Here is a 12,755-nt window from a genome sequence, read left to right on the forward strand (position 1 = left end):
AGACAGGAACCCACACTTTCAAAGACCAATGATTCCAAGTTGGGCCTGGTGTTTATGTCTGGATCAGGCTGTGAGCTGCCAGACCCTGCCCACCCTTGCCCCTCCTTGACCCAGCCCTCAGCGCAGGGTTTGTGTTCAAGGACAGGGCTGTGGGTATCAAAGCCATCAAGTGTATGCCCTGAGATTTGTTTGAGCCTGGGCTGGGTCTCTTGCCAGGACGTACCTTCCCCCAGAATAATGCTGTGCCTTTGCCCTTCCCCAACTGCCTGTGAGGGTCTTGCTTGATGTCCCCAGGTGCTAACTCAGGTTCAGACTGGCCCCTGGAGCCAGCTCTGGAGCCTGCTCCCTAAGTCCACAACCCCTGCCAAGGCACAGGCTGACCTCTGGGCTACCAGTTCTCACTGTTCACCCTTGCAGGCTACGAGGAGACCCTGACTCGCCTGGCTGCCATCCTTGCCAAACACTTTGCCGACACACGCATCATAGGCACTGGTAAGGTGCCCCCTAAGGGGGTTCGGGGTGGGGCTGAGATGGCATCTCACACAGTGCTCCTGCCAGGCACCTACCTGCTAAGGCATGGCCTGTCTCTGCAGACATTCGAGACTCGCTCATGCAGGCCCTGGCTAGCTATGTGTGCTACCCACACTCCCTGCGGGCTGTGGAGCGGATCCCGGAGGAGCAGTAAGCGGGGATGGACGGGGGCACAAATCCTCCCCTGCCCAGCACTGTGCCCAGCCTCACCCTCACCTGTGTCCATCACCCCTCGCAACAGGCGTGTTGCCATGGTGAGGAATCTCCTGGCACCCTATGAGCAGCGACCCTGGGCCCAGACCAACTGGATCCTAGTGCGGCTCTGGAGGGTAAGCCTTACCTGGGGTGGGGCCGGCTGCAGGTAGACGTTGTGCTGCCCCACTGACCCCTGCCGGCCCCACCCCCAGGGCTGCGGGTTTGGGTACCGCTATACACGGCTGCCGCATCTGCTGAAAACCAAACCTGATGATGCCAATTTGCCCAGCCTCCAGAGTGAGTATCTGGGTGGCAGGTCCTGCACACAAACTGGTGGCCCTGGCCCATCACCCTGGCTTCTTCCATACTCCCTCCTCTCAGCCCTTTTTCTTAGATTTGTGGTGGGCTTCAAACTCTCTGCCTGTGGCCAGATTTCATTTCCTGGCTTGCTCCCAGCCCAAGGATACTCTGGGACTCCTCCTTCTTGCTCTGCTGTTCCACATGTACCCTTTGGGCCTGTCACTCTGCCGTGGACGCAGTGAAGAGATGCCACATTTTCCCAGGGTGTTAGAAGCTTATACTGTGTCCTTTGCTCTCCATGCCAGCTCCTTGACTCCCGTATCCTTGTCCCAGCCCTGTCCTGTTCCTTGTTATCTACCGGAGCCAGATCTGGGGCTTGCCTTAGGCCTTGGACCCCTGAGTCAAGAAGGGCACAGAGCTGGGTATGGTGGCACACATCTATAATCCCAGCACTCTGGAGGCTGCGGCAGGAGTGTTGCTGCAAGTTTGAGGGCAGCTTAGGTACACAGTTCAAGGCCTGTCTGGACTATGTACTGAGACCCCTATCCAAAGAAAAAAAGGCACAGGCTGGAGTGTGGCCAGGGCTCCTGAGGGTGTACATGAAGCTTCCTGCAGTAGGGGGACATTTGCTGGTTCAGCAAAGTCCCATGAGCCTGAGCACTTCGTCCTTGTAGAGTGCCGCCACACACTGCTCTCACCATACCTGTGTAATGTGATTCTGCCCTTGTCCCTGGAGAAGGCAGGTGCCTTGTGCAAAGTCATAGAGCAAGACCTTGCCAAATGATCTTGTCCTGCCTTAAGGCAGAACTGGGCTGTGAGGAGAGAGCAGTGGGGCTGGACACCATCCTGCGGCTGCAGGAACTATTGATTAGCATCAGGGAAGGCAGGGAGGGATGCTGGGCCAGCTGCAACCTGGAGCTCTTGTTACTGCTGCCAGTCAACCAGACCTGGCACCCATCACCTCAGCCATCTATCATGGTCAGGCCAAGGGCAACGGGATTGTAGAGGACAACGGGCTCACACTAGGCTCCTGGACTCGCTGGCCTTGATACTACTGGGTACCTGACGATGTCTGATGGGCATATGGGTCAGAACTTGTTGGGGTTGGGCTGCAGATATATGGCTACTCTAGGCCTGGGGGTGGTGTAGCACTGGGGTGAGAGACACTTGAAGCCTAGGGCTTGCCCAGCAGAGGGAGGAGAGGAACCCTGAGTCCCCAGCCCATATTGTGCCCTGTTCTCTTGCCTTGACCTTGCCAGTGGCCCAGGGAGTGAGGCAGCCAGGACTGCAGTGCTCCCTCCCCACTCCCCACAGAGCCCTGTCCCTCCACCCTGCTGCAGCAGCACATGGCAGACCTGCTGCGGCAGGGCCCTGATGTGGCACCCAGCTTCCTCAACAGTGTCCTGAATCAGCTCAACTGGGCCTTCTCTGAGTTCATCGGCATGATCCAGGAGGTGGGCCAGGGTAGGGGCCTCGGGGGCCGGGCCTGTCCAGGGCCAAGGTGTGGCCCTGGGGTGCAGCAGGCTTCTAACTGCTGCCTGCCCACTTTCTGGTGCCTCAGATTCAGCAGGCTGCTGAGCGCCTGGAGCGAAACTTTGTAGATAGCAGGCAACTTAAGGTGTGTGCCACCTGCTTTGACCTCTCGGTCAGCCTGCTGCGTGTCCTGGAAATGACCATCACGCTGGTGCCTGAGATATTCCTTGACTGGGCCCGGCCTACCTCCGAGATGCTGCTGCGGCGTCTCACACAGGTGTGTGTACCTGGCAAGGAGGGTGGGCTCTGGAGGCCTGGCTGGAGAGCCTGCCTGTCCACCAACAGGCTTCTGCCTCTGCAGCTGCTGAACCAGGTGCTGAACAGAGTGACTGCTGAAAGGAACCTGTTTGACCGTGTGGTCACCCTGCGGCTGCCTGGTAAGGTCCTAGATGTCTTGTACCCCAACAGCATACCATTGGCCTGGGTTTCTCTGCCAAGATGATCAGGCATAGGGAGGACGGTGGGAAGCACGGACAGCATCAGCTGAGCCTGGGCCTCTGCAGAGGGAGTGGGTGGGTGGTTCATCTCCTTCCTTTCTCCACTTAGGCCTGGAGAGCGTGGACCACTACCCCATCCTGGTGGCAGTAACAGGCATCCTGGTACGGCTCCTGGTGCATGGTCCAGCCTCAGAGTGAGTGCTGGGGATTGTGAGCCCCGGGGGAGCTGGGGGATTTTTGTGAGGAAAGGGTGGGCAGGACCTCCTTGATCTTCAGTCTCATCTTGAAAAATGGACCTCATAAGGTAGAAGGAAGGTGGAGGGATGTGAGATGCCTGAACAAGTGGCAGTAGCAGCTGTTCTGGTAGAAGACTCGGGGGCCAGCAGGATAGGGTTCCCTGGCTTACGGCTGTGCCTCCAGTAGGAGCTGGGGCACTGCCATCCTGCAAGGGTCAGGGCAACACTGCTGAATCGAGCTGAGCACACAATGCACCTGCAACTTAGAGGGTCCAGTAATGAGCACATACTGCCTTTATTAGGAAAGTCCGTAACAGTAGGGCTAGGATAGCCATGGGGATCCCCAGCTCAGCCGCCACATTTGAGGGGCACCCAGGCCCCCTTTCCTCCCCGCTGTAGTGGAGTGGTGAGATGTACACAAGCTAGCGCCATCCCTCAGCCCTTAGGGTGAGACCAGTGCCAGCCCTTAAGAAGCTTCTGACCTGCGAGACATCAAGTTCCAGCTCGGCCCTCCTGGAGTGGCCTGCTTACTAGGCTCTTTACTGCTGTTAAGAGCCCTTGGGATGGGCTCTGCCTTCAGAGCAACTGCTGGATCCCTCTGGCCAGAGAGAGCAGGGCCATTCTGATTGGGACTTCATGCCCCCAGGAATCTCTTGAGACTGATGGTTGAAGCTTTTAGTGAGTTGGGTGCTGGATGACAGAGGGCATTCTGTTTCACCCAAGGGAAGGAGGGAGGGCTTATTTTCTCCTCTGCTGCCTCCTACCCTGGGATAGGGCATGAATCTGAGCCCTCCCCACCCCCAGTGGGCTCATTCCTTCCTGAACTTTTCTGAATACACTTTTTTTCTTTGGTACCATGGATCGAACTTGGGATTTTGCACTTGTGAGGCAGGAGGTGGAACCACTGAGCCAAATCCCTGGCCCTGAATATACTTTAAATGCAAGGGGTCTTCCAGGTGGGCTTGGTCTCCAATCCTCATGGGACATTTGGGCTTAGGAGGAACCAGGGAAAGCAGGCACACTTAGGGACCTGTGCTAGGCAGCACAAAAGGCATACTAGGGATCCCAGCTTCTCTACCAGTGAGTAGGGTCCCTGGGTTCAGATCAAAATCCACAAAGGAGCCGTGGGATCAAGTTTAGGGCTTCCAACAAGTGTCTGGCAGTCCTCTAGACAGCAATAGAGAGCAAGACAAGCAGGAGGAACACCATGGGCAGGGTAGGCTCGGAGCAGCCTAGGTCATCATGAGCCCCTCTGAACCTGTGGAGCTGGCAGACTCAGAGCCAGCCTTAAGTGGCAGGCCCGAAAGGGTGCAGAGATCAAAGTCCTCAGGAACTGCCAGCTGCACACGACCATTGAGGCCCCTCCTACTGGGCTCCAGGAAGACCACGTGCTTGTGGACACTGGCCTTGCGGCTGGGTGCATCCGGGGGTGTGGTGCTGAGCACAAAGGACTGTGCACTCAGCTCCTGGAGTGGGCTGGGTGCTCGGGGCCAGCAGCAGCCAAAGCAGAGCTGGTGGTAGCAGCAGCAGTGGCAGCAGCCACGGCAGGGTGGCGCAAACAGGTAGAGAAGCACAAGCACCAGGCCTACAGCGCAGCCCAGCAGCGTGGTAAAGCCGGTGTTGAAAGCCTCAGGCTCCAGATGCGGAAAGTGCACACTGACGTTGTATTCAAGCGTCTGGTTGTGGTGCAAGTGGGGTCCAATGCCCAGGCACACAAAGATGCCTGCGTGCTGCTGCTGCACAGTGCCAATAGCTAAGCTGCCATCCGCCAGCACTGTGATGCTGCCATCACGGGATCCTGGTGCCAGGAGCAGCTCGTGCTGCGGCGAGACCCAGGTGACGCTCACGGCTGGGGCACTGGTGTTGCAGTAGAGCCTCAGGGACTCACCCAACTTTGCCTGCAGCTGCACTTCAGATGGCTCTAGGTCCATAGCTGGGGCTGCTGAGCAGTTCTCGAAGATTCGGCTGTGCTCAAAGAAGCGCACACCAGATGAGGGTACTCTGAAAGCCAGGCATTTGTATTCTAGGGCAAAATCACACACGGCTCTCAGACCCCTCTGGTGCCAGCGCTGCAGCAGGTGGTAGAGGTGGCAGTTGCAGGGCAGTGGGTTGTTGTGCAGGTAGAGTCCATTCTTGAGGAAGACTGGCAGTGTGGCCAGCTCAGAGACAGAGATGAGTTCCAGCTGGTTGGAAGAGAGGTCCAGAGTACGCAGATGGGTCATGCCCAGGCCGTGCAGGTGGTTGAAAGAGAAGGAGGTGAGTTTGTTGTAGCCCAGGTAGAGGCGGCGAAGTGCTCTCAGGCCATGGAAAGCATGCTCGTCCAAGCGTGCCAGGCAGTTGTTGAACAGAAGCAGCATCTCCAGGGCTTCCAGCCCATCAAGGTCATGGCGGCCAAGCACCCGCAGAGCATTAGCTGACAGGTCGAGCAGCCTCAGGCTGCTGGCGTTGCTAAAGATGCCCTGACCCAGGGCATCCAGCTTGTTGTGGCTCAGGTGCAGAGCCCGCAGCCGGGAGAGGGGCGCTAGCCAGCCAGGGCGGAGGTGCCGGAGAGCGTTGTGGCTCAGATCAAGGTCTTCAGCCGCCTCAGGTAATGTGGCCGGAACGTCCTGCAACCCGAGGCCCGCACAGCTCAGCAGATCGGCAGCGCAGACGCATTTGTGAGGGCAGTCGTGGAGTGCAGGGGGCAGGTAGCCTTCAGAATCCAAGCTGCCTAACCCGAAGCACAGCATGCACAGCAGTGCACCCGGCAGCATCAGCCAGGCCATGGCAGCGACTCGGGATGGGATACAGCAGCTCTATATAGGTTGTAGCTTCAGGACTCACCCCTTTCTGCTCGGCCTCAACGTACTAGCTCCTGGTGGCCCATGGTAGAGGAGGCACTGTACTAGGCCTGCCTCACACGGCTGGCTGGCAGCTGTTACCCTCCGCTCGCTCAGCACTCTAGCTTTCTCTGAGCGCCGGCCAGGTCAGCTTCTAAATACTCACTGGGCGGTGACGGTGGAGGGGGCGAAGCCCTGAGCTCCCATTGGCTCTTGCTACAAGGGGCAGGGCGGCTTTGTTCTCTGAAGATAGGGCCCAGCGTGGCCACCAGAGGGGGCGAGACTGGTCCCCCTCTTCCAGGCTGCCCTTGGTCGGTGACCTTCAGTCTCCCAGAAGAGTAAAAGATAAGTCTGGAGATTTCTACAGAGGCTGCTCAAGTTCTTTGCGCTGTTATCTAGTAACTTGGCTATGTAGGACTTCACTGGGATCCAGGATTTAAGGGTTGGCAAACAGCAGGGACATGGAAAGGATGAAGGGGCAGTAATGTAAGGTCTGGATTGTCACACAACTTGCTCAGATTACTTTCCAACAGGCTCAGGCCTTCTCAACACTTACGCTTTCCCTGCCTAGGACAGAGAGAGCCACATCAGTGCTCCTGGCTGATCCCTGCTTCCAGCTCCGATCCATATGCTATCTCCTGGGGCAGCCAGACCCTCCAGCACCTGGGACTTCCCTGTCTGCCCCAGACCGGAAGCGATTCTCTCTGCAGAGCTGTAAGTGGGCCCTGGGCTGAGTCAGAGAAGAGATCTGCCCAAGATCAGGGTTCTCAAGAACAGCAAAGGCTGGAGATATTGAAGAGACACCAGGTTCTAGGGCCATACTGGGCCTGACACCTCCCACTCACCCAGACACAGATTATATCAATGCTGAGGAGCTGGCCCAGGTGGAGCAGATGCTGGCTCATCTGACCTCTGCATCTGCTCAGGCAGCAGCTGCATCCCTGGTGAGTGGGCCCACAGGACACAGGTCCATGCCATCTGAATCTTTGCGTGCAAAGCTGTGTAGGTGTTTCCAACCCCAGCCCAACGTCCATGCTCCTCCCTTAGCCCACCAGCGAGGAGGACCTCTGCCCAATATGCTATGCCCACCCCATCTCTGCTGTGTTCCAGCCCTGTGGTCACAAATCTTGCAAGTAAGTGGGCCCTGTGGGCTTGAGGGAGGGGCACTAAGGACACTGAGGACAGGGAGTCTTCATCTCCTTCCATTGTAGAGCCTGCATCAACCAGCACCTGATGAACAACAAGGACTGCTTCTTCTGCAAAGCCACCATCGAGTCTGTAGAGGACTGGGACAAGGTAGCAAATACAGGCACCATCTCCTCGGCTACTTAGGCCTGCCTAATCCATGGCCTGCTCCATCTTAGAACCTCTATCCTTGAATCCAAACCTAGGCTGAGCCCTATTTATGAGCTCCCTCTGCCCTATCCTCCAATGTCACCCCCCACCCCCACCATGTCCAGTCTGCTCCTTGCCTGCCTGTTGGCTTCTTGCTGGGAGCCCAGCAATGACCCTAATTATGCCTGTGCTTGACTTTGAGTCAGGGCCATAGTGAGCATTAAATTATTATTGCATACAACCCTAGCCACAGCCCTTCTTGAGGAAGTGGGTTTTATGGGGTGTGTCCAGCAGGGATGCTGCCACTTATGTCCACACGAGAAGGCAGGTATCTACCCCTTCTCAGATAAATGGCACCAAGTCCAGAGCCTCCTGATGTCTCAGGCCAGTGTTCCTCCTGCTGCTGGGAAAATGAGGGCATCACCAGCCCCACACAGCTCCTCCTCACATGATGATGCGAGGCTCTGGCACCGATTCACCAATTGACTTGTGGGGTAGCACACTGGCTCCATTGAGGTAGAGCTCGTCATTAACAATGACGTCTTCACCCAGAACTGTTACATTCTCCATGCGCACCTGTGGGATGGGAGGCCTCATCAGTGTGGCAGATGCATTCCCTGCTCTTCTCCCTACCGGGCCCAGCCTGCAAACTTACCCACTGGCCCACACGGCAGCGCCAGCCCACAATGCACGACTCAAGCCAGGAGTGGGAGCAGATGTGGGCATCCCGCAGCACTGTGCACCGCCGGATGCATACGCCGTCCTCTACCACCACACCAGGACCCAGGCTCACATTGGGGCCAATGCTGCAATTCTGGCCAATACGGGCACTTGGGTCCTGAGAGCGAGGGGTAAAATACAAGTGGGCAGTTTGTCTCCCAAGATCAAGGGGATCAATGATGAATTGGTTAAGAGGCTCACCACAAGCACGTTGCCCACAATGCCAGGGCCTGAGTATAGTCGCTCAGGTTGCTTCTGCCTCAGTGACTGCAGAAAAAGGCACATGCCAGTGAGGAAATCCTTGGGCTGTCCAATGTCCATCCAGAAGCCTACAGGAAGGGATGCATCAGGGAGCTCAGCCCAGCCACAGACCACCCCCTCCCTGTGGCCTCCCTGCCTCACCCTGCAACTCCATGGCATATAGCTGCCCCTCCTTGGCCATAACGGGGAAGACCTCCTTCTCAATGGATGTAGGCTGCAGCTGTGGGAGTGGGCAGCTTGTGAGCAGGGTCGTGGCAGTGGTGGCCCGTCCCACCCTAGCCCACCCAGTGGCTATCTTCCACACACCTGGATGCGCCGCAGCACTGCAGGGCTCAGGATGTATATGCCTGCGTTGATCTTATTGGACACAAATACCTGTGGCTTCTCCACAAACCGGTGAATACGGCCTGTGTCTGCCTCACATACCACCACTCCATACTTCGAAGGCTCCTCCACCTTAGTCACCTGAATACAGGAGGACCTCAGGCCTAGCCCAGTGTTCCCGAGCCTAAATATACATGCTGTCCCAAGTCTCAGGGTCTTTGCCCCAGAAACTTAAAGACATACAGTATACTGCACAATGCTGCATTTGTAATAGGAGACAGTTTAAGGTTAGGGGGCAAGGGAGGCTGTTCAGGGGGGTGGGAATGTCAAATTCCTTACCAGGATGGAGCCTTCCTGGCCGTGGTGCCGATGGAACTGCACCATGGCTTGGAAGGGGAAATCACAGGTCACGTCACTGTTAAGGACGAAGAATGGGTCTGAAGTCTCAGTGAGCAGGTCACGGGCTAGTGCTAAAGGCCCAGCTGGGAAAAGGGGGCAGATCAACACCTTGCAAGGGTCCAAATCACCAGGTCCCACCCAGGCTGGGTCAAAGCCTTTTCCTGGCTCTCAACCCTTACCAAAGGGCCTTCTTGTCTCCACTGACCTGTCCCCAAAGGTTCCTCTTCGTGAGACATGGAGATTCGGATTCCCAACTGGAAGGGAGAAGCCACCGCATCAGGCTCTACCTCCAGGACAGGAAGTTGAGCAGGGACCAAGGGAAAGGACTGAGTCCATGCCTCACCCTCTGCTCCTGGGCCTTCATTTCCTTCTCCAGCACTTGAGACATGTAACTGACGGCCAGGATCACATGATCCACGCCTGCCTGGACAGAACAACGCAGGCCGATAAACCCGTTCAGCCGGGAAGTGCTCACTTCCGATTGTTAACCATTCCTCATCTCTGAAGGTCAGATCCCGGGACTTACCGCGGCAAGCGCTTCCACTTGGTGCAGCAGTATGGGTTTGTTGCAGAAGTCCACCAGTGGCTTCGGGATGCTCAGCGTCAGCGGCCGCAAGCGCGTCCCATAACCGCCCACTAAGATCAGTGCCTTCATCTTGCCTGCGAGCCTCTGGAGTGAGTGCTGGCCCAGAGCCTGGCCGACCCCTGCCGCACACTCCCACCACTGCGTCTTACCCCGCACCCCTCACCAGCCAGACTGGCCAATTTCGACTTCCAGCTCGTCCCGAGTGTGCCTTAATGCCAGAACCCAGGAAGCGACGTGGTACCGGAGGTGTCTGGCCCGGAACCGCGGCAGTCAGAGGCGTGACCATGGTGGGCCAATAGACTGCCGTCTACGTGGCACGGCCGCTAGCGTCGAAGCGCTGCGGCAGACGTAGCCAATGAAAGCCCGAGCGCGCCAGGCTGCTATGGGAACCCGAACAGGACCCGCGGGTCAGCTGCCCACTGGTACATCCAAAGGCAGAACTGGCGCCAAGAGCGAGGCAATCCTCCTTACAGCAGCAGGATCCGTCCCAGACAGACGCTTCCGGCCCAACCCCCTCCGCCGACAGCCCGAAATGGGAGTGGGCGTGGCCTAGGACGCCGGATTGATGGCCAGCCGCGTGGGGCCGCTTCCCTTGGAAGCTGTGATTTTCTCCAAAGACACAAATTTCGTTGCTAGCGGCTTTATTTTGACATACGCGACCTCAGACACAAGCAGGGTGGGCAGCGCTTGGTGTACAGAAGGGTGAGCTCGGCCCGAGCACCCCCCCCACACCCCCACGCAAGGTCCGGAGAAAACGAAACCGCCGGGAGAAGCGGCCGGAGCCACGTCTTGCAGGGCGCAGGCCTCGGGCGGTGTGGACAGGCTTAGCCTCTGGTGGTGGTAGTAGAATCCCACAATGCGAGGTTTTAACATTTCCCCGAGAAGCAAAGGAACCAGGTCCTTCCCAGGGTTCTCCATATTTTTCTCATTTTTGAGTCGGCACAAACATAACCAAAGTACTGCTGCAGAGTTCAAAGCAATCTGCATCTAGGAAATGTGCACGTAGCCAGGTGTGAGCGTGAGCGCAGTGGCTACTGATCTAGTGTAAGCCCTGGTCCTTGGTAGGAGTTACACACCCAACGCATAGGCCCAGGGTGGGAGGGGCAGGTCCTTGGCAAATTGCAACCTAGACCCCTTCCTCTAGAGCACCAGCTGCCCACACCACTCCTAAGTATCAGAGGAGGCCTAATCACCCCAACCCATGATCCCATTTTGTACTTTGGTCCCTATTTGGGGCTAGGAAGACAGGCCTGCCAAGGGTCTGGGCTCTAGTCTGGGACAGAGAAAGAAAAGGGCAGCAATATGTGCACACTCACCACCAGCCTTCAGCTCTCGGGTGATCTCCCGAAGTGCTGAAAAGGGTCCCTGTGCTGGGGGCTGCAGCAAGGCCCAGCCCTTCCACTCTTCTTAGTGCCAGCAGAACGCAGATCATAAATGGATTCTAAACCTTCACTGTGGTAAGGGGCAGCGTCTGCTCCCAGCGTCTGGGAACTGAAGAGGCACAACACATCCCCAGGCAGTCTCAACCGAGCCCAGTCTTACCTGCTACCCTGACGGAACGCTGTCTACACTAACTTAAGAGTGGCAGCTGCCTTCACGGCCAAAGCCACAGAATGCTAAGAGGAAAGATGGTCATTACTGACCAGAAATAGGCAAAGCTGCACCTCCCAGCCCCCAAGGACCTGCCCACCCCTGGCCCCAGCCAGGGTCACAGGGCTGAGAGGGACCCATTTCAGAGGGAAATTAGTCTATCAGTTACCAAGGCCTCTCAGATACAGGCTTACTTTTGAAGCCAAAACAGGGACTTGTCAAAAGTGACAATGACAATGGCCCTATTCTTGGATGAGATGGGCGAACCTCGGCAATGGCCAAATGCAGAATCATCTGCAGGCCACCTGTGTTAGAGGCAGCAAGTCTCTGTGCCATTAAGGGCTAGCAGCAAAAATCACTAGGACAATGACACAGGGTCACCCCTTGAGCCTTCACTGTCTGCTGTCAGTGTTGAGAGCCATACCGCAGGCCCACAAGACCAGCAGAGAAACAATACCTACAATTCATTCTGCTACTTGATCTTTTTTTAAAAAAGGCAGCATCTGCTACAGAAGGGCAAAAGCTCACCTCAGAAATGAGAAAGAGAATACTTTACTGAGGACAGCATGAAAGAAATCAGTATTTACTAACAAGCAAGATTATACCCCAGGGGAAGTATCCCCAAGAAACAGGGCTGCAAGGTGGACATATGGACAAAGTGACAGACCCCAGAGTTAATCAGACAAAGCTCTCATTAGCAGAATCTGGGCACCTGCACCCAGGGTTCAATGTCCCTAAAAGCAGACAACCTTAAAGTTCTCCCTCCAGGCCCAGGTAGCATGCCTCACTATGGGCTGCTTGCCTTGAGCTTGGCCTTGGAAAGTGCAAGACCCTGAGCAGACCACAGCCCTTAAGCTCTGAAGGATCGCCCATCCAGAGGCAACACAGCTGCCCAATCTAGGGGAGAAGACTCCCACCCACAGCGCGAGAACTGCAAATACTGTCTGGAACACAGGCCTTTGAGGCCTACTGGGCCCCACAGTCATGCCCCTTCAGTGAGGTGAGGGATCTCAGTGAGGGGCTGGCTGGGATGATGGGCAGAGTAGTTCACGTGCCAATGAGTGACTAGGTAAACAGGGCCTGCTCCCTGCCATGAGCTAGCTTCAGCTCAGCTTCATGAACCTAGACCCATACCACAATCAGACCCAAGAAAGACAGGCCCAGCTATGTGCAATCAGTAGCTACTGACACTGAAAGCACAAGACTGAAAAGCCCCTGAGATGGGTACCCAAGCCACTACTTCTGAAGAACAAAGGATAAGTGGGCATGAGGGACCCTGTGCCAGCCCAGGGTTTCACCCCACAATTAGCAGGGCGCTGTAGCCACAGATCCCAAAGGTCTAGGCAAGAGAAACCAAAGTCCAAGGGTACCCTGACTCTGCTGCCAAGCCCACCAGGGGCACCTCTTCCTTCTTAAGTCAGCCTGGACACAGCAGTCAGAGCCATAAACTAAGAAGCCTGGCTTAGAGCATGTGTTCTGACTTCCTTCA

The 12,755-nt window shown here is 56.6% G+C and overlaps 3 protein-coding genes across 11 annotated transcripts in view; 1 reads left to right on the forward strand and 2 right to left on the reverse strand.

The window, feature by feature from the left end:
* Rnf123 (ring finger protein 123) overlaps window positions 1-7,609 on the forward strand; it is a 26,571-nt gene extending 18,962 nt beyond the window's left edge. For 6 of the 9 annotated variants that reach the window (XM_010615547.3, XM_010615548.3, XM_033759478.1 and 3 more), the window contains 11 exons: window positions 418-492; window positions 594-681; window positions 773-860; window positions 939-1,023; window positions 2,341-2,480; window positions 2,588-2,776; window positions 2,861-2,936; window positions 3,106-3,190; window positions 6,623-6,765; window positions 6,901-7,184; window positions 7,263-7,609. In XM_010615547.3, the coding sequence (XP_010613849.1) occupies window positions 418-492; window positions 594-681; window positions 773-860; window positions 939-1,023; window positions 2,341-2,480; window positions 2,588-2,776; window positions 2,861-2,936; window positions 3,106-3,190; window positions 6,623-6,765; window positions 6,901-7,184; window positions 7,263-7,415 (1,406 nt within the window). In that variant the 3' untranslated portion in view covers window positions 7,416-7,609. Of the gene's footprint in view, window positions 1-417; window positions 493-593; window positions 682-772; window positions 861-938; window positions 1,345-2,285; window positions 2,303-2,340; window positions 2,481-2,587; window positions 2,777-2,860; window positions 2,937-3,105; window positions 3,191-6,622; window positions 6,766-6,900; window positions 7,185-7,262 lie in introns of those variants that run through there. The other 3 variants (XM_033759479.1, XM_033759480.1, XR_004515531.1) reach the window with 2 other exon arrangements.
* Window positions 3,525-6,629, reverse strand: Amigo3 (adhesion molecule with Ig like domain 3). The gene has a single exon (XM_010615556.3). The coding sequence runs from the start codon at window positions 5,995-5,997 to the stop codon at window positions 4,465-4,467; it is 1,533 nt and encodes a 510-aa protein (XP_010613858.1). The 5' UTR covers window positions 5,998-6,629; the 3' UTR covers window positions 3,525-4,464.
* Window positions 7,435-9,984, reverse strand: Gmppb (GDP-mannose pyrophosphorylase B). Its single transcript, XM_010615557.2, has 9 exons — window positions 9,617-9,984; window positions 9,434-9,514; window positions 9,296-9,344; window positions 9,031-9,173; window positions 8,674-8,832; window positions 8,509-8,587; window positions 8,308-8,435; window positions 8,042-8,224; window positions 7,435-7,962 (listed from the first exon to the last, which is right to left on the reverse strand). The coding sequence occupies exons 1-9, from the start codon at window positions 9,743-9,745 to the stop codon at window positions 7,831-7,833; spliced, it is 1,083 nt and encodes a 360-aa protein (XP_010613859.1). The 5' UTR covers window positions 9,746-9,984; the 3' UTR covers window positions 7,435-7,830.
* Window positions 9,985-12,755: the final 2,771 nt, after the last annotated feature.

The sequence above is a fragment of the Fukomys damarensis genome, unplaced genomic scaffold, assembly GCF_012274545.1.
Source record: "Fukomys damarensis isolate Sample0158 unplaced genomic scaffold, DMR_v1.0_HiC HiC_scaffold_37, whole genome shotgun sequence".
Lineage (NCBI taxonomy): Eukaryota > Metazoa > Chordata > Mammalia > Rodentia > Bathyergidae > Fukomys > Fukomys damarensis.

Bases quoted from the DNA above. Each gene is read 5' to 3' on its own strand.
- Amigo3 (XM_010615556.3), bottom strand. From the start codon at position 5,997: ATGGCCTGGCTGATGCTGCCGGGTGCACTGCTGTGCATGCTGTGCTTC.
- Gmppb (XM_010615557.2), bottom strand. From the start codon at position 9,745: ATGAAGGCACTGATCTTAGTGGGCGGTTATGGGACGCGCTTGCGGCCG. The intron at 9,345-9,433 runs GTGAGGCATGGA...TCTCCCTTCCAG, and splicing joins TGAAGGCCCAGGAGCAGAGG to TTGGGAATCCGAATCTCCAT. The intron at 9,174-9,295 runs GTCAGTGGAGAC...CCCTTTTCCCAG, and splicing joins AGAGGAACCTTTGGGGACAG to CTGGGCCTTTAGCACTAGCC.